Source organism: Oryctolagus cuniculus, chromosome X, assembly GCF_964237555.1.
Source record: "Oryctolagus cuniculus chromosome X, mOryCun1.1, whole genome shotgun sequence".
In the NCBI taxonomy this organism is placed as follows: Eukaryota; Metazoa; Chordata; class Mammalia; order Lagomorpha; family Leporidae; genus Oryctolagus; species Oryctolagus cuniculus.
Genome location: NC_091453.1, coordinates 86,005,179 through 86,030,056, shown reverse-complemented (window position 1 = coordinate 86,030,056; position 24,878 = coordinate 86,005,179). Strand labels below are relative to the sequence as shown.

Here is a 24,878-nt window from a genome sequence, read left to right as displayed (position 1 = left end):
ATGTAAGCATTTTTGGCCGGCGCCTCGGCTCACTAGGCTAATCCTCCGCCTTTCGGCGCCAGCACCCCGGGTTCTAGTCCCGGTCGGGTCGCCGGATTCTGTCCTGGTTGCCCCTCTTCTAGGCCAGTTCTCTGCTGTGGCCCGGGAGTGCACTGGAGGATGGCCCAAGTGCATGTGCCCTGCACCCCATGGGAGACCAGGATAAGTACCTGGCTCCTGCCATCGGATCAGCACGGTGCGCGGGCCACAGCGCGCAGGCCGCAGCGGCCATTGGAGGGTGAACCAATGGCAAAGGAAGACCTTTCTCTCTGTTTCTCTCTCTCACTGTCCACTCTGCCTGTCAAAAAAAAAAAGTATTTTTGAACTTGCGTTTACTGCAAAATTATTTTTATTTTTACTTTCATAAACTATTACTTGCATTTAAATACTTTCTAATGAAAATTAACACTGGATTAATATTTTTATCAGTGCCTAAACTGTAACTACCAAAAAGTAAATATATTTGATTATTCATATTTTATAGTACAAATGGATGGAAATTATTTAAATGTCATTTTTTGATGACCTGAATATTTACTTTCCATTTATTTATTTGTTCACTCAACACAGATTTATAAAGTCTTCTGCTAGGCACTGGGGGAGCAGTAAGATAAGATACAGTGTTATCCTTCAATGAACTGAACATGGGTAACTACTTATAAAGTTTTTGTTTAAATATAAATCTCAATACAGATATTAGACAGCAAAACAGACTAGACAAAAATACTCCCCTTCTTGTAAGAGCCTAAATAAGTTGCACAGTTATATTGTTCAAAATTTTAGTATGTGAAGCCATACTACTCAGGACTAGACAGAAATGCAGGGATAGATGGATCATTCCAATGGCCATTAACTGTCTCTTTTGAATTTATTTCTCTCTGGACAGAGAAGTGCACATTATCATTGGAACTCCTTCTTTGGTTGATTTATAGTTGTCTTTTAGTGCAATGAAGCTACTACATGAAGCTTTACTTTGTTTTTAAAGTAAATATATTATCATTTATAGAATAAGAGATAAAGAAAATCTAACTCTAACACAACCTATATTGTAAACAGCTTTAAAGGATGAAGTGTCTTTCATACCTCCTCTTTCTTGACATGCAAGATTTTACAGGCTACATTAAAACACTTTGCCATTTAATTATTATGGTATTGGAAGCTATTTCTCCTTCACCATCTGGAGTGGAACAGGGTCACAGAAAATTTCTCCTTTAGGTTCAAGAAATATGTAATAAATACTTTCCCAGGCCTCTGAACTTTGACCTTTGCAAATGCATAAAGATGGAATTGATTTTCAAGGGCTTTCTTTTAAAAAACTTGCTCTCTATTCAAGTACCCAAGAAATGTCCCTTAAAAATACCAGATTCCTTTACTGATTTGTATCTAAAAGAGCTTTTCTGTTCATCTTTTGTAGAGATACTCAGGCCTTCTCTACTGAGAATTTGATGTAACAAGTGTTTCATGCATTTAATTTTCTTCAGATACCAGCATATGCTGACCCCATGTATAATTCAGATTCATACCTCTGTGACAGAATTATAGATGTCTCATCCTGACAATGCATCTAAAGCATACAACTATCCAGCATCTGAACCATACATTGCAATATAAACCCAGCAATCTATCATGGGGAGCTTTTGTCAGTGTGTAGTAGAAAGAATGAGAAGCAAGCAGAGAGAAGCACTTTCATTGATCTAGTACTAAAGTCATTCCAGGCCTGAGTTTCAAAAGCTACACCTGTAGTAGCGATTCAGCCTAAAATTGTGTTAGCACAAATGTTATAGAACCATTCTGGTTTTCAAATTTGTGTCAGTCAGTCAAATTTCAGCTATTCATAAGTATAACTGACAACACATCTGTCCAGCAAGCTTGAAGTTGCTTGCTTCTATTTCTATGCCTATGCACATGAGGCTATGTTTATACAATGCAAAATGAGGTCAATTCAGAAAAAAGAGGGAGAATCAAAACAACTGCTTGAATATTTAAGGCCAAAAACCTTGTATACTATTTGTGTTATTCAAGCATATTTTTGTCCAGTATTTATATTGTCTAAATATCGGGGATTTTCTTGTTTCTCATATTCTAGTGGTACATGTTGCTTTCTATTGCCTTATTGAAGATGATACATCATTTTAGAAAGCTAATTCTAGGTTTTTATTTTATTTTAGGAAGCTGTTGTTAACCCTTCCCTATCCTGTGGAATGCAACAGTGCCAAAGCATCCTATGTCCCGGAGACTGAGACTCTCGAAATTACCGTAACTCTGAAAAGAGAGTTTGATTTTCTTAATCTTTTCTGAAATTACATGGATAAGGAGAAAAAATGGAAACATGGCACTGATTAAACTTTAAAACTTTGAAGAAGTGTTAGTTTTGTGTATTCTGTTTACTACTATGACATATTCTGGAAAGGACCAAAACTCAATGCTATTGATATTCTGATCATTTGCAGTCACTTCTATTACTCTGATAGAAAATACTATTTCCTCATACCAACAAGCTATTCCATTGTTACGCTGACAGCTGAATAGAATACGTATAGGCTAACCAATTAGATTACTACCTGATCAATTACATGACTGAATTATGATCAGGAAATGGTTGGTTCACTTATTTCAGTAGTCTGAAGAACTTAACAAAATTACACCATAATACAATCAGTTGTATAGTAATTGGTCATAATTGTCACCAGAAAAAAATGTATTTGGTTGCTTTTCCATTAATTTTGATCATATGATTTAGAATGTTCATAGTTTAGGCTTTCCTTGTTTTCTGGACTATATACATAACAAAAGGCTATAAATCACTTGATGCATCATACTAACCACATGTTTATTTGAGTAACAAATACTCTTGAGCACGTAGTATCATTTGGCTTTCAGTGCTTGAATCTAGTAAGTTTACATTATTTTCTTTTTGTGCATTAATAATCACTAACAATGCCTTTTGAGATACTGTGTTTATACTTAGTCTATTGAAATCCTTGACATTTAAAAGGAATATAAAGAAAAGCATGGAGGTGGGGGGCGGCGGCGCTGTGGCATAGTGGGTAAAGCCACTGCCTGCAGTGCTGGCATACCATATGGGTGCCAGTTTGAGTCTTGGCTGCTCCACTTCCAATCCAGCTCTCTGCTATGGCCTGGGAAAGCAGTGGAAGATGGCCCAAGTGCTTGGGTCCCCGCACCCACGTGGAAGACTCGGAAAAAACTCCTGGCTCCTGGCTTCAGATCGGCGCAGCTCCAACCATTGCTGCCAACTGGGGAGTGAAGCAGTGGATGGAAGACATCTTTTTCTGCCTCTCCTCTCTCTGTGTAACTCTGACTTTCAAATAAATAAATAAATATTTTCTAAAAAAAAAAAAGAAAAGCATGGTACATCTACAAATCCCATTCTCTCTAATTTCCTATCTTTCTTCTTATAATTGGATGCATCTATTTTTATGAATTGTGCCAATGCCCCCTCTATGCTTCATCTATGCTATTATAAACATTTATTTCATATTTATGAATAAATTATGTTTTAATAATGGTTTTACTTGACCTCAAATATCATTGTAGAACTGTAGAGGTACCTGGTAGTAATTTCTGGGGAAAAAAAGTTCATCATGTTGATGTAAAATATTAGGAAACAAATATACAAGTAGATATTTTCTAGAGTAAATTATGTTTATAATTACCAAGCCTCTAGTTTGTGACTAGGGAAAATACTGAGATTGCAGAAAGGTGGTTGTGTTAAAATAATGAACTCTTGTAGAGAATTTGACATTTAAATTACCACCATGACTTTCTTGTGTGGGGGCAATAGTTGAGGATGGGATTAACTGAAAGAAAACACAGTGCAGTATATATGCATGTGTTCGTAGTGTTACAGGATCAAAATTGTCCTACTTTGCTTTCTTAGCATCAATCTTTAAGGCTGTATTTTAAGAATTTAAGCTTTCATCCTAAAACGTAAACATTGGGGCCAGTCTAAGCAATAGCCAATATTTTTCTTCTCTGGAGAGCAACAATGAGTCAGTGGAAAATGTATGTCTTTTTCCTATGTACTGGCCCTAATTACAAAGGCCATTATTACTCAAGCTGACTGAATGTGTACAAGCTGTCCCTGGAAGAGAAGATAGAGCATATCCAGGCCAACTGGAATTGGGCTTTGGTTAGGTGGTGCTGTATCAATTATATAAGGTAACAGAGTTTCAAGAACAATGAAATATGATCCAGTAATTTATACTCATCTAGAAATCATCCTACTTCACTGTCCTTGGCCTCAGAAGTAACAACTGCTGTAGCTATACTATTTTGTTTTTAAGCTAATTCACAGGACTTCCTTCCTTTAAAGAAGAATAGTTCACTAAGACAAATGTAGAAAAGATAATGGAAAAAGAAATTTATTATCTCAGCATTCTCCAATGACTCTTAGCCATTACCAGAACTGAAGGTTAAAAGCACAAATGTAGCATAACACAACCCACATATGCTTCTCCTTCATGAACTTCTCTACCTCAGTTTTATTCTGTACTCTCTGGTAGTTTTTGTGGAGATTCAGTAACTCATTCATTCATTCCTCATTTGTTCATTCTTCCAACAAATATCCACTGAGTGCTTGCCATATGTTTGGCATTGTTATTAGGTGCTGGGGGTATAGTAGTAAGAAAACTAGGTGCAGTCCCTGCCCTCATTGAGCAGGCAGTTGCGCAATGTAAACAACAGTCAAGTAAACATATACACATATATTTTCAATTTATTATTACTGCTATGAAGCAAAAGAATGAGTGCTTTGGGAGCACCTATCAGAGAAACCAAACTTAGTCTAGGGAAGAGCAAAAAAGACTTGCCTAAGGATTTAACACTTCAGCTACAAAATGAATACTCTAAGATACAAGTAAAGAGAGTGTGGAGAATGGGGATGGAAAGCAGTAAGGTTTCTAGGTGCCAGTCAGTAGCAAATGTGAAGATGCAAGATGGAAGGAGCTTAATAAAAATGAGTTTGTGGGCTGGCACTGTGGCGTAGTAGGTAAAGCAGTCACTTGCCATGCCCACATGCCATATGGGCACCGATTGGAGTCCTGGCTGCTCCACTTCCAACCCAGCTCCCTGCTAATAAGCCTGGAAAAGCGGCAAAAGATGACCAAGTTACTTGGACCCCTGTACCTATGTGGGAAACCTGAAAGAAGCCCCTGGCTCCTGGCTTTGGATTAGCTCAGCTCCAGCCATTGCAGCCATTTGGGGGGTGAACCAGCAGAGGGGAGACCTCTCTCTCTCTCTCTCTCTGCCTCTGCCTTTCAAATAAATAAAAAAATAAATCTTAAATGAGTTTGAAAACCAGTGTAGCTAGAATAGAGGGAACATAGTGGAGTGTGACTGGAGGTAAGGTTGGTTATGTAGGCTACAACAATGTCCTGTAGAATCATGTAGGCCATAAGTTCAGAATTTGGATTTTGTTTTAAGTGCTTGGGGAAGAGAATATATTAGGAAGCAAGAATGGAAAAGGGGAGACCAACTATTGTAATACACCAGGCAATTTACATGTTTATATAAATAAAATTCATTGTTGATACTTTTCTAATTAGAAAGAAAATACATGCTGACATGTTATAAGCAGGAAGCTTTAACAGCATACAAAAACTTTTAAAAATAGAACTAAAAAGTCTCTGTAAGCCAGTGAACCAAAAATAACCACTCATAATTTTTATTGCTGCTTTCCAACCTTTTTTCACCCCAATGCATAACATACATATTATTTTTCCCAAATGAGTAATATTGCACAAACAGGTTTTATAACCTACTTTTAATTCCCAAGTGTATTCTTTAATTTTGTTTTTGTTCCTGAATTATAATTTTGTTGCATTGTGGTGGAAGAGTGTGATACAGATCTATGTGTATTTTAAAAGAATGAGCTATTCTGTAATTGGTACAGAATTATATAAATATATTATCAATTTAAGCTTTTTTAAAAATTGTGTTGTTCAAATCTTCTACATTCTTGTTAATTTTTTAGTTGGCTTTATACAAAGACGTGTATTAAAACGTGCCACCCATTATAGATTTTTCAGTTCCTCCTATAATTCCATCAATTTTTGCTTTATATATTTTGAGGCTATATTTTTAGATGCAGAATTTGAATTGTTATATCTTCCCTTTATCAATTCACTGTGATGCTCTTTATCCCCAATAATATTTGTTGTTTTAACCTATGTTTTGCTTAACATTGACATAGCTGCATCACTTTGATTACTATTTTTCTGACATATCTTTTTCCATTGCTTTCCATGCTTTCTACATTTTACATAAGACTTATTACAAATAGCATGTAACTAAATTTTGTACTTTTAAAAACCAACCAAGATTTTGTCATTAAACACACAAGTTTCAGTCCAGTTCACTTATTTTGATAAATTATATACTTTATTTATATCATTTTGTCTTATTTATCATCTTGTCTTTATATCATCTTCTCTCTTATTTTGCCTTTTCTACACTTTTTCCTCCTTCATTGTCTTTTTCCCTCACTGGTCAATTGTTTAAGGTCTTTTTTTTCTTCCAGTGGTTTGAAAGTTGCATATTCTTTCTTTTTTAACTCAAATATCTAGTTTCTTGGTAGTTCTACCCTCCCTTAAAACAAGTTAAGGGCTCAGTTTTAATACAACAATGCCTCTCCCACTTTGTTTTTGTGTACAAAAATTATTTATCATCATCATTGTTTTCTACAGTTAATGTTTATTTAGATTTATCCACGTTTATCAATATCTTTGCTCACCATTTTTTTCCACATTAGTACTTTCTTTCTGAAGTACATACCTTAATATTTCCCACAGCAAGAACTTGTGGGTTTTTGATTCTCTCAGTTCATTTCTAGAAGTATTTTTATTGCCCTCACTCTTGGATGATAATTTAGCTGAATTTAGAAATCTAGGTTGGGGCAAGCATTTACAATTGCATTTAAGACACCAGTTAGGATGCCCACATCCCATATCAAAGTTCCTGGACTTGAGTCCCAGCTCCACTTCCAGTTCCACCTTCCTGCTAATGTGTACTCTGGGAGAGAAAAGGTGATGGCTCAAGTGCTTGAGTCCCTGCCACTACAGAGCAGAGACCCAGATGGAGTTCCCAGCTCCTGTTGTGGGCATTTAGGGAGTGAGTGAGCCAGCAATGAGAGATTCATTCTCTCTCTCCCCCATCCCCTTTACCTCCCACCCTCCCTTCCCCTCCCTCCCTTTCAAATACATTTTTAAAAATTTTAAAAAGAAATCTATATTGACAGTTATTTCCCATCATAACTTTGAAAATATTATTTATCTGTGTTCTGGCCTAAACTGTTGTAATTTAGAAGTCTGTTTTCTATTTCATTATTGTTCATTTGCAGGTAATTTTTCTTTTGTCTCTGGTAGTTTTAAAGATTTTTCTCTGTGTTTTGGTGTTCTACAATGTTTTTTAAGGTTTATTTTATTTATTTGAAAGACAGAGTTACAGAGAGGGTGAGAGACTGAGACAGAGATTTTACCCAGATGGCTACCACAGCCAGAGCTGGGCCAGGCCAAAGCCAGGAGCTGGAACTCCATCTGGATCTCCTAAATGGGTGACAGGAGTCCTTGTACTCAGGCAATCATCCACTGCCTTCTCAGGCACATTAATAAGAAGATGAAGCAGCCAGGACTAGAACCAGCATTCTGATAGTGGCATTGCAGGGGTGGTGCTTGATCAGTGTGCCACAATGTTGGGACCTAGTGTTCTGCAATTTGACTGTGGTAGGTTTAAATTTAGATTTATTTTTCTTGCTTGGCACTTGTGCTTCTCAAATCTTTCATCAATCCTGGAAAATTCTCAGCCCTTCTCCCTTTGAATGTTGCCTTACTCCCATTTTCTGCTTTCTTCTTCTGGAATTCCTATTAAATGAAAGTTGAACCTTTCAATCAGTTTTCTTTTCAACTCTGGCATCTTAAAGTTTCCACCTTTTTAAAAAATATCCTTTTTCTTTTCTTTTTATTTTTATTTTAGAGATTGTCTTCCCACTTCTTCAATGAAAGCCTTGTCTCCAGGGACAGAGAGGACAACATTATTATTATTTGGCCATTTTTAAAGACTTTATTTATTTATTTATTTGAAAGGCAGAGTTACAGAGGGAAGGAGGGAGGGCCAGAGGGAGAGAGAGAGAGAGAGAGAAATCTTCCATCAGCTGGTTCACTCTCCAAATGGCTGCAACAGCCAGAGCTGGACCAATCTGAAGCCAAGAACCAGGAGCTTCTTCCGGGTCTCTCAAGTGGGTGCAGGGGCCCCAGCATGTGGGCCATCTTCTACTGCTTTCCCTAGGCTCATTAGCAAGGAGCTGGATCGGAAGTGGAGTAGCTAGGACTTGGGATGCCAGCACTGCAGATAGCAACTTAACCTGTTACACCAGAGTGCCAGCCCCTTTTTTGGCCATTTTTAAAAGCTTATTTTACTTTTTCAAATAAATTTTAAAATTTTTAGAATAGTTTTAAATTCACAAAACAATAATTTTGAGGTAATATAAAGAACTTTCATAATCTCCACACTCAGCTTCCCTTATTATTAATATCTCGCATTAGTATAATATATTAGTTGTAATTAATGAACTACATCCAACTTCCTCAGTTTTTTTGTTTTTTATTATTTTATTTTAGGTTCTACATAAGAAGTAGAACATGCAGTATTATTTTGTGTTTGGCTTATGTCACTTAACATGATGTCCTCCAATTGCATCTAATTTGCTGCAAATACAGGGTTTCATTCTTTTTAACGGATGAATAGTAATCTATTGTGTGTAATATATCACATTTTATTTATCGTTCTTCTGATGAGTACCTTTTTTGATTCCTTATTTTGGCTATTTGTTGCAATAAACATGGTAGAACAGGTATCTCTTTGATACAATGATTTCATGTCTTTTGGTTATATATCTTGTAGGGGGAATGCTGGATCATATGGCAGTTTTTTTTTTCTTTTTTAAGAAATGTCTATAGTGTTTTCCACAGTGGCTGCACTAATTTACGTTCCCACCAACAGTGTATAACAGTTTCCCTTTCTTTTTTTTCTTTTAACTTTTATTTAATGAATATAAATTTCCAAAGTACAGCTTATGGATTACAATGCTCCCCCCCCCATAACTTCCCTCCCACCCGCAACCAGTTCCCCTTTCTACACATCCTCATCAGCATTTGTTATTTTCTGTCCGGTTGATAACACCCATTCTTTCGGGTGGGGGGGGGGGAGAGGGATGATATTTCCTTTGTTTCTCAGGAGCTCAGCTATGCAGTAAAAAAAATTTCTTGCACTTATAGACACTGGTATCAAAAGTTTTTCAGATAATTTAGTTAGCCACATTGCTAGAAAGGGTCAGTCTAATTCCTTAGCAATATATTATATATTTCAAATGTCTTCAGCACGATTGTTGTAGATTAAATTTCCTAGAAAACATACCATAAGTCAGGCAAAAAGTTTATTGGGGAGTGCTCTCGGAATCAATCCCTGTGGAAGCAAGACTAAACAATGAGAGTAGCTGGGCTGCAATGCCATCGAAAGGTCTTAGCAGATCACACAAGAAGCTCTGCATTTGCAATAACCTTCCACAACTGTCCCCAATTAGAGCAAAGGGGCTGAGCCTTTACTTCCTGTATTGACTGGTCATAGAATGCGACCTGCACCTGTGAAGGAGTGTGACCTTAGGCTTGGTGCTCGCTTCAGCTGAGTGAAGTTCTCAGAGAAGACTGAAGGCAGGGAGCTGTGTGCCAGCAGCCCTCCCAGTAGCTGAGAGAATAAGTCCTGTCTTGAAGTAAGATCTGGATGTCGCAGAATATTGTCCACTACAGTGATTTTTAATGATTTCATATTTATTGTTTATTTTTCTATTAGAATATTTTTATTGATATGTAAAAGTTCCACATATATTAAGAATATAAAATTTATCTGTTACTGATCGTGGAGGGGAGGGCTGTTTCAGGAGAAAGTTTCGTGGGTTCTTTTCCTCAGCATAGTATAACAATAAAAAGCCAGGAAACAGTATGCAGGTACTTTTATTTGATTGGTAAGCAACAGGAAAAGTGTCTGGTCCAAAAGGAGACCAGGTGAAGTGCTCAAGCAGGACGCTGACTTTGAGGAAGTGTCTAGGATTTTTAAGGCATTAATATCTGTTCGTTGAGTCATTTTATTAGGGGTGCCCTTTGGACAGGGGTTTCACATGCATATGTTGATTGGCTTGGGGTTCTCCTGGATATAGCCTGACTCTCTCCAGAGACTTACCCCTCCTCTGCTAGCTCTGGGTGAAAGATTGCAACCATCCTGGAGGTGTGATTTCAAACCTCAAAGTCTCACATACAGCACAAGAAGCTATTAGTGGGGGAGATGCTGGTGGGTCTGGAGACAGGCTTTCTAGCCACAGCTGGCAGCCTGCTTGTGAAGGACATTCTACCTATGTCTGAGGGGCCCACAGACCCCAAGCCCCATTAGACAGTCTCATTATCTATAATACACTTTACAAATATTTCCCAATGTAACAATAATAAATAATATTTTCTTTGTTATAGTATTCCTAAGGGGATGTCTTTATTTTTATTTATTATATTCTTAGATTATTCACTTATTTTTATTCTAGTGGTTTTGGAGTTTCATCTTTTAACTGTATCCATCTGGAATTTATTTTGGAACAATTAATTTTTTGGTTTCTTAATTCTATACTTGACCATTATAAAATATGTTTAAAACATTCATTGTCACACTCTGCCTTCTCCCATTTAATTTTACCATGAAGTCATCCATAAATTTTGCTGCTAGAAGAGCAGCTGATGATTTGTAATATATGATTTGTAATATATTATAAAGCAACAGAATTTGAGTGCAATGCATTTTTAGTCAACTCTCCTGACAAGATAATTTTTAAATGTTTCTATTTGACTTTAAAATATATTTCACTATACTCGCATATGAATCGGTCTTACACTAAATCTATACGAGTCCAAATTTCAGAAACCTCATTATGAACATCCAACTTGAGAGGTGCTGGAAAGCAAACTGCATTCCTCATCCTGCCAATCTGTTTCAATGTTTTATTTGTTTCTTACTCTGTGCATAAAAGGTCGGTATCACCTTTCAACCTAAGCAGCGTGTTTTTATCCAAATACACTGTATATTCACATCCTTGGGAGGAGGTGTTAAATGGATGGGTAGTGAGGGTGAAAAGTGATTATTTTTATTTAGAACCTTCTCTGGATAACCCAGAGTACAGGGAAAGGCAAAGCTGAGGTTAAGGTGAAACTTGCTGTGAATAAGAAAAGCCCTTCCCTCAATGAAAAAAACGAAAGGATCTTCCACAAACAGGCAAATTACAAAGCCTCTTCCCCCTCCACTGCCCCAGGGAGATGTATTAGGAAGAGGCACTCAGCAGTGCTATGCTAAATTTTGGCTCGAAATTGCTTCCTCTGGCTCAGATGCTTTTGGCCCTATACAACCTTCGGCAACCCTTCTCTGCATCCTCCTTTTTAAAATTTCCTTTTCAATCCTTGATGCATTACAGACTTTAAAGGTCACTTGAGGAATCTGAATAAAGCCTGTAATTTAGTTAATAGTATTGTATCAATGTCAATTTCTCAGTTTTGATCACTGTACTATGATTATGCAAGATATTAACCTTAAGCAAGCTGAGTGAAGGGAATATGAAAATGCACTCTATAAGTTTTTGCCACTTCATGTGAACCTAAAATTGTTTCAAAATAAAAGGCTTGCTTAAAATAGTCAGTAGGGGAGAAAGCCAGCTCCAGGATTTTGATCTTATGACCACTGCTCCATCTTCCGTTGCAGCCGTGAACACTCTCTACCATCATTACCTGTGGTATGTTTCCAGTTTTTCTGCATAGATTGCACCTAGAAAGGGAGCTGTTTTATTTACCAGATACAACCTCTTCAGCATTGATGGGATTGGAAGACATTATGTTAAGTGAAGTAAGTCAGACTCAGAGAGACAAATACCACATGTTTTCACTTAGAGTTGTATGTGGAAACTAAGGTTGATTTCAAAGAAGTAGAGAAGAGTGGTTACCAGATCCTGAGAAGAGCATGGAGGAGGGAGGGTTGTAGAGAGGGTGGTTAATGAACACAGGGGTGTAGCTGAATTGAAATAATAGCTTCTAATGTCCTATGGCACAGTAGGATAACAATGGTTGACAACAGCTAGTTGGATATTTCAAAATAACTGGTAGAGAGAATTTTAAATGTTCACAACACAAAGAAATAATGTATGTCTGAGGTGGTAATATGCCACATACCCTGATCTGATATTACATGCTGCATACATGTATTAAAATGCTACACTATACTCCATAAATATGCACAATTACTATGTGTCAACTAAATATATTTGAAGTAAGTGAATGTTAACATTTACAAAAAAAAAAAAAGGAAGAGAGATCTTCGCTAGTATTTTTGCTTTGTCTTGCCATGCATTGCTCACGTCTTGCCCTCTGCCATGTTTGGCCTATTCTGAGTCTCTAGCATTTCCATATGATTTTGGAAACAGTTTCTTTAAGAAACTTTTTCCCAAGTATTTTATTGTTTTTGATGTTGTAAATGGTATTGCTTTCTTAATTTATTTTCAAGTTGTTCATTGCTAGTATACAGAAATACAAGTTACTTTTTTTTATTGATCTTTCCTATAGCTTTGCTGAATTTGCTTATTAGCTCTAAGGGTATTACTTATATTTTTCTATATACAATATGATGTCATCTGTGAATAGAGTCAGTCTTTCTTTCCAATCTGGTTGCCTTTTATTTCTTTTTCTTGCCTAGTTGTCCCGGCTAGAGCATCCATAAAACATTGGATAAAAGTGCTAAGAGTGGACATCCTTTCTTGTTCTTTATGATAATTTTGGGTTTTTTATAGATGCTTTTTACTAAAGAAAAGAAATTCCCTCTGTTCCTAATTTGTCAAGCATATTTAACATGAATGGAATTTAATTTTGTGAAATTTTTATGTATCTGTTGAGATAATCATGTGATTTTTGTCCTTCAGTCTATTATATTGATTAATATTCACATGTTGAACCAACTTGCTATTCCAGGAATAAACCCTACTTGCTCATGGTGTGTGATGCTTTGTATATGTTGCTTGTTTTGGTTCGCTAGCATTGTGTTGAGGATTTTTGCACCTATTTTGGCAAGGCATATCAATCTATAGCTTTCTTTTCTTGTGGAGACTTTTTTTTGTTTGTTTGTTTAGGTGACAGGATAATTCTGGGAATAGAACTTCTAAAGAGCTCCAACTGCATTTTCCTCCCTCCAGGTTTCCAGGCTGGTTTTTTTTTTTTTTTTTTTTTTTTTTTTTTTTTTTTGACAGGCAGAGTGGACAGTGAGAGAGAGAGACAGAGAGAAAGGTCTTCCTTTGCCGTTGGTTTATCCTCTAATGGCTGCCGCGGCCGGCGCACCGCACTGATCCGATAGCAGGAGCCAGGTGCTTCTCCTGGTCTCCCATGGGGTGCAGGGCCCAAGCACTTGGGCCATCCTCCACTGCACTCCCTGGCCACAGCAGAGAGCTGGCCTGGAAGAGGGGCAACCAGGACAGAATCCGGCGCCCTGACCGGGACTAGAACCGGTGTGCCGGTGCCGCAAGGCGGAGGATTAGCCTAGTGAGCCGCGGCGCCGGCCTTCCAGGCTGGTTTTCAAAACTACTGTGGAACCAGGGAAGTGGTGGGAATAGGAATAGAATATATTAAAATGCTGCAAATGTTGCTGATTTTACTCAAACTCAGCCATTTCTCTCAAGTGCTGCCTGGATTGCTGCGAGCTTTTGGTTAATTTCCAGAAATCTGAAAAAGTTAATTCTTAAGAGTTTTTGCTAGCATTCACACTGCTTTTTATGGAACGGAGGATTTTTCAAAAGCCCTTATCCTACCATTTTGCTAAATTACATGATTCAACACTTATGAGTATATATTGTCTTACGTGTTTTCTTTTCATTCTATGTGTTACTCATGTCTTCCAAATTAAACTGTAAATTTTTGGACTGTATACCTCTATATACTACTAGTAGTGTCTAGCAAAGAAATTCACTTATCAACTTTATTGGAATTGAGATTGAGCTCATTGTTTATGTTTATTGGTATTGTAAAGTAAAATGTAAATCAGTCTTTGGAAAACAGTCCAAATGCTCCTCAAAAGTTTAGACATATACTTGCCATATGACCCAGCAATTTCACTCATAGGCATGTTAACAGAAGAGTTAAAAACTTGTGTTTACACAAAAATGTGTGCATGAATTATCCATAACTAGGGCTGGTGTTGTGGCATAGCGGGTAGAGCCTCCACCTGCAATGCTGACATCTTATATGGGCACTGCTTTGTGTCTTGGCTGCTCCACTTTCTTTTTTTTTAATTTTTTTTAATTTTTTTAACTTTCATTTAATGAATATAAATTTCCAAAGTACAGAATATGGATTACAATGGCTTCCCCCCCATAACGTCCCTCCAACCCGCAACCCTCCCCTTATCCACTCCCTCTCCCCTTCCATTCACATCAAGATTCATTTTTGATTCTCTTTATATACAGAAGATCAGTTTAGCATACATTAAGTAAAGATTTCAACAGTTTGCTCCCACACAGAAACATAAAGTGAAAAGTACTGTTTGAGTACTAGTTATAGCATTAAATCTCAATGTACAGCACACTAAGGACAAAGATCCTACATGAGGAGTAAGTGCACAGTGACTCCTGTTGTTGACTTAACAAATTGACACTCCACTTCCAATCCAGTGCCCTGCTGTTGGCCTGGGAAAGCAGCAGAAGACAGCCCAAGTAATTAGGCCTCTACCACCCACATGGAAACCTGGAAGAAGCTCTTGGCTCCTAGCTCTGGCCTGGCCCAGCGCTGGCCCAACACTAGCCATTGTAGCCATCTGGGGAATGAACCAGGGTATAGAAGATTCTCTCTCTCTCTCTTTCTCTCTTCAATTCTGCCTTTAAAAGAAATACATAATTCTTTCAAAAATTATCCATAATATCCAAAAGGTGGAAAAAACACAATTGATTATCAACTGATTAATGAATAAACAAATCATGGCATATTCTTATTATAAAGTATTATTCAGCCATATAAAGAGATGAAGTCCATGCTACAACATGGATGAATCTTGAAATTATTATGTTAAATGAAAGAAGCCAAACACAAAACTACATACCAATATTGCATAATATATGAAATATTCCAAACAAACAAATCTATAGAGACAGAAAGTAGATTCATAGTTGCCTAGATCTGGGGAGAAGAATGTTTGTGGAGTATAAAGGACTGAATATTTGTAACCCCTCCACCAAATTCTTATGCTGAAAAACTAATCCGAATTCCATGTTACTAAGAGGTGGGACTTTTGGAAGACAATTAGATTGTGAGGGTGGATCCCTTATGAATGGACTTAGTGACCTTTTAAGAAAAGAGTAGAGGGCTACAGCAGTCTGTAACCTGGAAGAGGACCCTTGCAAGAAGTAAACCATACTGGCACTTTGATCTTGGGCTTTTAGCCTCCAGAACTATTAGAAATAAATTTCTATTGCATGTAAGCCCCCACTCTCTGGTACTTTGTTTCAGTAGCCCAAACTAAAGCACTGGGTGACTGCTCATGAGCATGAGAATTCTTTTTTGGGTGATTAAAAAGATTCTATAACTAGAAAGTGGTGATTATTTGTGGAATAAGATCTAAAATTAAGATGCCTTGACATCTGAAATGGGAGGAAGGGGGCAGCTCTAATGGTCTTAACTGCAAGCCACCCTCATGCAAAGCTCCTGCTTATCTCTGAGAAGCAGGTTTCTGCTCCCCATTGGATTGTGGACCTATTCAAACAAACCAATCACATCCTCCATGGGAACCAAAGATCACTTTATCCTTTTGCTACTCTAAAGCATGCCTCCCACAGAATCTGCTTGTTTCCTCTCTTCCTGGGTACAACTGCTGTGTGACTCTGCGTGGCACGCTGTGTCCTCCCATAGGCTTTGAGTATACAATAGTCCTTCCTATTTTCAGGGGATACATTCCAAGATCCCCAGTGGATGCCTGAAACTAAGGACAGTACTGAATCCTATAATTTAATGCCTTTTCCACCTAAACTAGGCACTTACCATCCACTGTGAGCATAGCACTTGCAGTTTGTGCAGCAAAACTTGCACGAATTTCTTATTCCTTCTTCAAAATTTCACAGATATATTTGTTCTTATCACAGATCATATCAACTTCACCTTTTTTCTTATTTAGTCAAGAACTTTCACTTTTGCACTTAAGGGAAATACTTTAAAGCTTTCCTTTGACATATCTGAATCACCAGCATCACTGATCTTGCACTTTGAAGTCATTATTAAATAAAATAAAGGTTACTTGAACACAACCATTGTGATACTGCGATGGTTGATCTGATAACTGAGACCTCAACTAAGTTACTAACAGGTGAATAGTGTTAGTGGATACATCGGCCAAAGGACAGATTCATGTGTCAAGGAGAATGGAGTAGGATGGCATGAGGTTTCAAGACACTACTCAGAATGATACACAATTTAAAACTTACAAGTTGTTTATTTCTGGTAGTTTCACTTAATATTTTCAGACTATAGTTGACTGTGGGTAATAGATCCCATGGAAAATGAAACTACAAATAATTGGACTACTGTATGTGATTAACAAATTACTGACAATCTCATCGTCCCAGTGTTAAGTGTTTGGCCATCCTCAATAACCTTAGGGTGACATCTCTTCCCTCACCAACTAGTGAAGAGCAGGTGATCTAAACATAGTCTCATATCTGTGAATATACAAATAAAACCCACTAAATTGTACACACTAAAAAGGTGAATTTTATAGTATGTGAATTATAACAATTAAAATCATTTTTAAAAAACAGGTGAAATATGCTATGGATGATAAATTCTGTAGGTGTTCAGAGACATGGGAGATTAGGGAAACTTTATACATTTGGATCTTGATTTGACTTTGAAGGATGAATAAGATTTAAGGGCTCCAGGTAAGTGAAGACTCAGAATTAGAAATGAACATGACAGGTTTGATGCGCAGTATGGAAATTGATCTGACTAAATTGAGTGATTGCTTTGAAGATTAGCAGAGAATAAGACTGGCTAGATGGAGGATAAATTAGGGAGGGGCTTGAAAGTCATAAGAAAGAGTTTAGTCTTCATTCAGTAAATCCAGATTTTTATTAGAGAAGATAACTGACATGATACAGAGATAGGAAAAGCAGTATATAACGTAGTAATTACAGTATAAGCTCTGGAGCAAGACCGATCTAGGACTGAATTGTGGCTCAGACTATTTCTAGCATTACTGGTGTACCTTTACTATTTCACAACTTTGGTGTTTTTTTTTTTTTGAGGGAGGGAGTGAATCTTCAGTTTATTTGAAATACTTAAGTTATGTTTTAATTTCAATGATCACAACTTTGAAATTATTATCTTTGAATCTTGGTGGGGAAAGGCATCACTGCCACTATCTCATTAACCATGCTAGCACTCCTCCACTTCCTGCTTTATCCAAATATTATTTTTGTTGCTGTTGTTGTTAAGCCAAGAATGATTAAATAACAAGATTCCAGAAAAACTTGTTAGCCTTATCCTCAGTTACATTTAAGGTATTTAGAAATTTTATTCGTTTTGAAGCAATTTGACTTGATGTAAGATAAAATGTACTTTTCAACAGTTTTCCAGAAATTGATGTAAATAAAATGCTAAGTTACTTCAAAGAACTGAGAAATAATGAAGAGTTTACTGTGCGTTTTAATGTAAAAACTAGAGCTAGAAACAAATAGCTATTGATTAAAAAAAGCTAGCAATAAACCTTTCCAGAAAGCCTATGTTAACAAAAGTAAAATGTTACTAACTACAGTATTCCACCTTTACTGGCAAGGGATAGGTACTCAGATCTCCAGTGTGTACATGAAATCTCACACAATACCAAACTTTATATAAATAAGTGCAATGTTTTTCCTATACACATATACCTATGCTAAATTTTAATTTACAAATTAAGAGATTAGCAATAGCTAATAATAAAATGGAAGTTATAATACACTGTAAATATGTTGTGTAAATGTAGTCTCTCTCAAAATATCTTTCTGTCCTATACTGTCACTTTTTGTGATGATTTGAGCTGTACGGTTCCTAAGTAATGAGATGAAGTGAGGTGAATGACATAGGCATTATGATGTAACAGGCTACTATGTAAGGGTTATTTGAACATAAGTACTGTGACTAGTGCACAGTACTATAACCATGAGGGTTATGAAGTGACTAATGAGAGGGTGGCCTATACACTGTGGATATGCTGGACAAAGGGATGATTCACATCCCAGGTGAGACAGAGTGGGATAATTGGACAACCACATGCTAAAGGATGAAGTTGAGCCCTTATGTCACACCACATACAAAAATTAACTCAAATGGATCAAAGATCTAAATCCAAGAGATGACATTTTAAATCTCTTAGAAATAAACATATGAGCACATATAGAACCTTTATGACATTGACTTTGGCAATGGATTTTTGTTATACATAGCACAAGCACAAACAAAAAAAGAAAAATACATAAATTCAACATCAACAAAATTAAAACCTTTGAGCATCAAAAATATTATCAAGGAAGTAAAAAGGCAACTCATAGAAGGAGAGAAAATATTTGCAAATAATGGATCTGATAAACTTTTAGTATACATATTATATAAAGAGCCTGTACAACTAAACAACAAAAAACACAGCCCAATTTTAAAATGGAGAAAGGATTTGAATGGACATTTACCCAAAGAAGATATACCAATGGGCAGCAAGCACGTGAAAAGATGCTCAACATCATTGTCATTAAGAAAATGAAAATCAAAACTATTGTGTAATACCATGTAACGTCCACTAAGATGGTTATAATTTTTTTTAAAAAGGGAGTAAATATGTGTTGGTAAAATGAGAAATTTAAACCATCATAAATTTCTGGTGGGAGTATAAAATGGTGAAATAATTGTGGAAGACATTTTGGAAGTTTCTCGAAAAGCAAAACAGAATTCCCATATGACCCAGTAATTCCATTCCTAGAGAAATAAAAAGACGAGCCAATGCTGTGGTGTAGCAGGTAAAGCTGACACCTGCACCGCTGGCATCCCATATGGACACCAGTTCAAGTCCCAGGTGTCCACTTCCAGTCCAGCTCTCTGCTAATGTGCCTGGGAAAGCAGCAGATATGGTCCAAGTACTTAGGCCCCTGCAACCACATGCGAGACCCAGAAGAATCTCCTGGCTCCTGGCTTCAGATCAGCCCAGGTCTGGCCATTGCAGCCACTTGGGAACCAATAGATGAACCAATGGATGGAATATCTCTCTTCTCTGTCCCTCCCTCTCTCTCTGTAACTGCCTTTCAAATAAAAGGCCTTTTTTTTAAAAAAAAAAAAGAAAAACATACATCCACACAAAAAATTATACATGAATGTTCATAACAGCATTAGTCACCTGCATTAGTCACAATAACCAAAAAGTGATAATAATTCATTGTCTATCAAATGCTGAATGGATAGACAAAAATAGTGTTTTTCATCCACAAAATGGAATATTTTTCAGCCAATAAAAGGAATATAGTATTGTTATGTGTTACAATATGGATATATAAACATGAAAGGCCATTTACTGTATGATTTTACTTACATGAAATGTTCAGAATGAGCAAATTCATAGACACACAAAGCAGATAAGTGGTTGCCAGGGGCTGGGAGGAGAGTGGAATGAGCAGCCAGCAATGGGTGTTCTTCTTGGTGTTCTAGAATTAAATGCTAGTGATGGTTGCACAGCACTGCAAATGTACAAAAAGCCACTAAATTGTGCACTTAAAATGGTTACAGTGGTGAATTATATGTGATATTAACTTTACCTCAATTCTGAAAATAAGTATATTATTAATTGACATAGAAGTGAGAGTCCAGTACTAAAACTGTTCATCTGTGATGTATTGGTTTTCAACAAAGGTGCCAAAACCAATTAATGGGGAAAACACAGTCTTTTCTAAAATGACATGTCTATCATACTGCTACAGAAAAGTGGATTGAGGTCACTGGCATCAAGGAAATAGAGAAAAGTTTCTCAGGGTGTGGTCCTTGGGCCACTGGGTTCAGAATCAATTGAGGAGTTTATTAAAATCCCAAACTCCTGGACCCTTCTATAAATCAAACTATCAGGATCGAGGTGCAGGAATCTGCATTTTAACTAGCTACCTAGCTGATTTTAATGCATTCTAATGCTGGAAAACAGCTGATATTAGAATACAATAGCATGGGTTTCAAATTCCAGCTCTGTCCGTTAGTAGTTTTACTTCCTCGAGTGTCATTGCCAGCTTCCAGTTTTATCCTACCTTACTGTCTTAGGTCTTACTATCAGAGGCCTAGGTTGATTCCCTTGTTATTCATCAGAACCATAGAATCATAAGTGAACAAACTTAGATGCAAAATCTTAATTCAAAACTTAAGTTTTCCTTCCAGCAGTCTTCTGTCTCTCTTATCCCAGCACTCCCACAATGCCCTGCCCTCCAGGTCTGGCACTCCTTGCTCATCTTTCTGTTGGGAATAAGAAACAGGAAATCAGAAAAAGCTTAATAGAAGAGTCCTCAGTATGATCTGGGCCTTGAACAACAGGACAGGATTTCCACATGCAGAAAATGGGAAAGAAGCAATGTTCTAGGAGGAGGTAAGGACATTAATGTGAAGTTAAAGAGGGTGGTCGCTACATGGTTTGAATTTGCCACTGGGACCAATCCCAGGATAGACCTGGGTTACTTTATCATTGGTTGCCAGTTTTTCTTCGACTTGTAGTTTTCATTAATATTTCTGACAAATAAAAAGGCTTGACCTCACTTACATTGCTGTTGATTAACCCAGCTTCCTGTTCTACAGCAGCCCCATCTCCAGTTTACAAGTTCCATGTGAAAATTTGTGATTCCTTCTGACTTTTCCAGCCCAACTGTCCTTTCCAAGTGTCCCTAATTCTCCTCTAAATGCCAGCACTAATGCCTCTCCATGACAACCCATAGTCACAGGACAGGTCATGACTACTTGGGGAGGGGACATGAAATTAAAGAAGTCTTCACAGAGGAGGCTGAGGTTGTGCCAAGTTTTGAGAGTTGTGGCAGGATTTTCCCAGAGATAAAGGTAAAAGGTATTTCAAAAAGAGGCAACAGAAGTTAGCCTGTGGCAAAGCTGGTTAAGTTGCTGTTTGCAATGGCGGCATATCATATCTGAGTGCTAGTACAAGTCCCAGCTGCTCTGCTTCTGGTCCAGCTTCCTGCCTGGGAAGGCAGCAGACGATGCCTAAATACTTGAGCTCCTGCTAGCCATGCGGGTGATCCAGATGGAGTTCATGGCTCCTGGCTTTGAACTAGCCCATACCTAGCTATTGTGGCCATTTTGGGAATGAACCAGTGGATGGAAGATCTCCTCTCACTCATTCCCTCTCTCTCTGTCACTCTGCCTTTCAAATCAATCAATCAATCAATCAATCATTTAAAAAATGTCTTCAAGAAGAGGCAACACTATGAAATCATGTATTCAAAAATATTTATAGAGTATTCCATCTTCTCCTATGAACAAATACAACACATTTTTTGGAGCACCTAATAGTTACTGTGCTGGGCTCCTAGATGCTCATTCACTCACTCAAATTCCCACATGATAATATGTGTGCCACTTACCCATCTACCAACTCTGTAGCTGATGGGAATATGCACCAAGGACCACCTACATGACTCAGAGTGGCTTATTAAACATGAGGATGGCAATGACCACCTTTGTATCTTTGCTACATGCAGTGCTCCAGTCCCTAAACACTTGTTACATTCAAACCTGCCAGGCTTTCCAAGCAACTACCTTCCAGGCATTAAGCTCTTCATTTCTCTCCCACAACCCACCACCACTCCCAGCTTCCTAGTTCCTACTCCCCATCAGATGTTATTTTAAAATTGTGGTAACTGTATATAACAAAATTTGTTATTTTTTCTACTGCAGCCACACTATTTTACACCCCACCCCCACCTCAATAGTGTATGAGTAGTCCAATTTTTTCACAACTCCACCAACATGTACCACAAACCTTACATAGCATCTTTATTGAAAATATACATTTACTTGAGTAGTCAGTCCTCTTCACCCTGGCTAATTTGCATCCTTAATTGTACAGACTTAACTATGAAATCTGGGCTGAAGAAACTGGAATGGATCTCAAGCTGCAGTGACAATTGAGCAGAAAATCTTTGAAAGAATTGGAGATGATTGAGGAACGAGAGATTGGTGTCCTTTGACACCCTTTCATCGACTGAATTCAAATTTATTCCGGTGACAGCATCTGCAGCCATGATGGAAAGGTTAACACTTCATAGATCACTTAACAACTCTGCCCGTAGCCATTCAAGTGAAGAGGTCAGTAGACTGGGAAGAAATGACACTATGCCACTCACATTCTGAGTGGTTCCTTTTAGTTGATTATTTTAGAACTTTTAGGGTGATACAATTTGGCCATTTCTCCCTATTTTTAAAGTACTCAAGCAATTTAGGCATTTAAATGTTCTTCCATCTGTAAGAGGCTTAATCACTTAGCCCTGCATTTTCAATCTTCTTGAATCAATTGAAGCCTTACAAAGTGTTCCTTTTAGCTAACATTGGAAAGAGAACACCATCAGCTGAGCCAACCTTATTATTTGTGATGGGAGAGGAAATCACAGTGAGGTAAGTTGGGCTGCCACCAAGCAAGGCACTTACCCATGTTACAGCATGTCCTAAAATGTGGCCTAGGGACCCATTACATCAGGACCACATGGGGGTGTTATTCTAAAAAAGTCTTGCCCCAAGGCAGGTATTTGGCATATCAGTTGGGCCATGCACATCCCCTATTGGAGTGCCTGGATTAGAGTCCCAGCTCTACTCCCAATTCCAGCTTCCTGCTAATGCACACCCTAGGAGGCAGCAGGTTATGGCTCAAGTTGTTTGTGCCCCTGACACCCAAATGGGAAGCCTAAATTTGAGTTCCTGGCTCCTGGCTTAGACCAGGCTATTGCAGGCATTTAGGGAGTGAAATAGCAGGTGGAAGAAGCTCTCTCTCTCTCTTGCTCACTCTCACTCTCACTCTTGCTCTTTTTCTTTTGCTCTCACTCTCTTGCTTACGGCCTGACTCTCTGACTCTAATAAAATCCACATTTTCGAAATTTTTAATAAAAAAACAAAGGGGCAGGTGTTGTGGTACAGCAGGTTAAGCTACCACTTTGGATGCCTGCATCCCATGTTGGAGTGCCTACTTCAAGTCTTGGCTACTTTGCTCCCATCCAGCTTCCTGCTTATGTGCGTGCTGGGAGGCAGTAGGTGATGGTAAGGACCTGGGTTCCTCCCATCCATGTGGGAGGGATGATGTTCTGGGCTCCTGGCTTTGGTTTGGCTGAGCCCTGGCTGTTGTAGGCATTTGGGGAATGAACCAATGGATGCAAGATTTTTCTCTAGCATTCTCTGTCTCTGTTTCAGTCTCTCTCTCTCTCTCTCTCTCTCTCTCTTTCATTCTGCCTTTTATATAAATAAAGTAAGTAAATGTACGTTTAAAAATAAAATAAAATGTCTTTCCCCAAAATCAGGATTTCCTAGGAGTAAGAGGTTTTCCAGATACCAGACCCTCAGAAATAAGACAGGGAAAATTTCACACAAGTCAGCAAGTGTGGTCACCCTACCCCAGACATACTGAATCAGAATCACTGTTTTCTTACAAATACTGAAATTTGAGAACCACTACCGTGACTACTCCATCTCCACTCCTCACTGAGAACCACCCCTGCCACTGCCCAATTCTGCAGCTCACTCTGGTGCCGCCTTTTCTAACAGCTTTAACTGTTGTCTTCTTCCATGATTACATGTAGGAAGCCCTCTCCCTTCATAGGCAGTTCTTTTAGGGCTAAATAAAAGAACCATCCCTTTTGCTGGTGTCTATGTGCTAGGACAAACAGAGGAGAAGTTGTAATAATCCATTCCTTCATTTATTCACTCCATGCACATTTATTGAGCACTTTTCTATGTGCCATAAGTTTCTCAGAGCGAAGAAGCCTAAGGTTAGGTGTGAACATAGGCATGCATGGGTGTATAGGTGGAGAAATACTCATTTTCTGAGAACTACAATTATTTGAGAAGTGTAATTAATTCCATAAATATTTATTGAGAGTCTTTTATGCACCAGCACAGCACTAGGCATGGGGATACAATAGTGGGCAAGACAGTCAAGGTCCCTGCTATCATGGAGCTTACATTCTAGTGCAGAAAGACAGGTACATGTAAACAAATATATAGTGACAGGTACTTTGATAAATGCTATGAAAAACATAAAACAGGGAGATGTGGTTGAGATGGAGGGTTACTTTTGATTGCTGGTAAGGGAATGACTTTTCTGAGAAGTTGAAATTTGAGCCAAGATATGAATGACAAAAGTCCAGCCATTTGCAGACCAGAGGGAGAAATGTTCCAGGCAGAGGGAATAGGTAGGCTATGAGCCAGAAGGCAGGAAGGAACTTGGCATGTTAGAGAAATGCAAAGAAGGCTAGTGTGCCAGAATATGAGGAACAGTGGTCACATATCACATATTTTGAGTTCTGGGTAAAGTCAGAGTTGGAGATATGAATTAATTTTTGAAGTTAAGAGCATACAGATAAAACTTAAAGCCTTGCTGTTGCATGACATTATCTAGGGAGAAAATGAAATGGAAATGAAGAAAAGATTCCTGGACTGAGCCTAGAGCCTCCAACATTCAGCAAGTCAAGCAGAGGTGGATATTTGGCCTAGCAGTTAGGACTCTTGCAT

The 24,878-nt window shown here is 37.9% G+C and overlaps 1 protein-coding gene across 1 annotated transcript in view; it reads left to right on the top strand.

Moving 5' to 3' along the window:
- The window catches only part of DNAAF6 (dynein axonemal assembly factor 6), a 55,929-nt gene extending 52,431 nt beyond the window's left edge, over window positions 1-3,498 (top strand). Inside the window, exon 7 of the mRNA XM_008272848.4 lies at window positions 2,208-3,498. Within this exon, the coding sequence (XP_008271070.2) occupies window positions 2,208-2,337 (130 nt within the window). The 3' untranslated portion in view covers window positions 2,338-3,498. The remainder of the gene's footprint in view (window positions 1-2,207) is intronic.
- The last annotated feature ends 21,380 nt before the right edge of the window (window positions 3,499-24,878 follow it).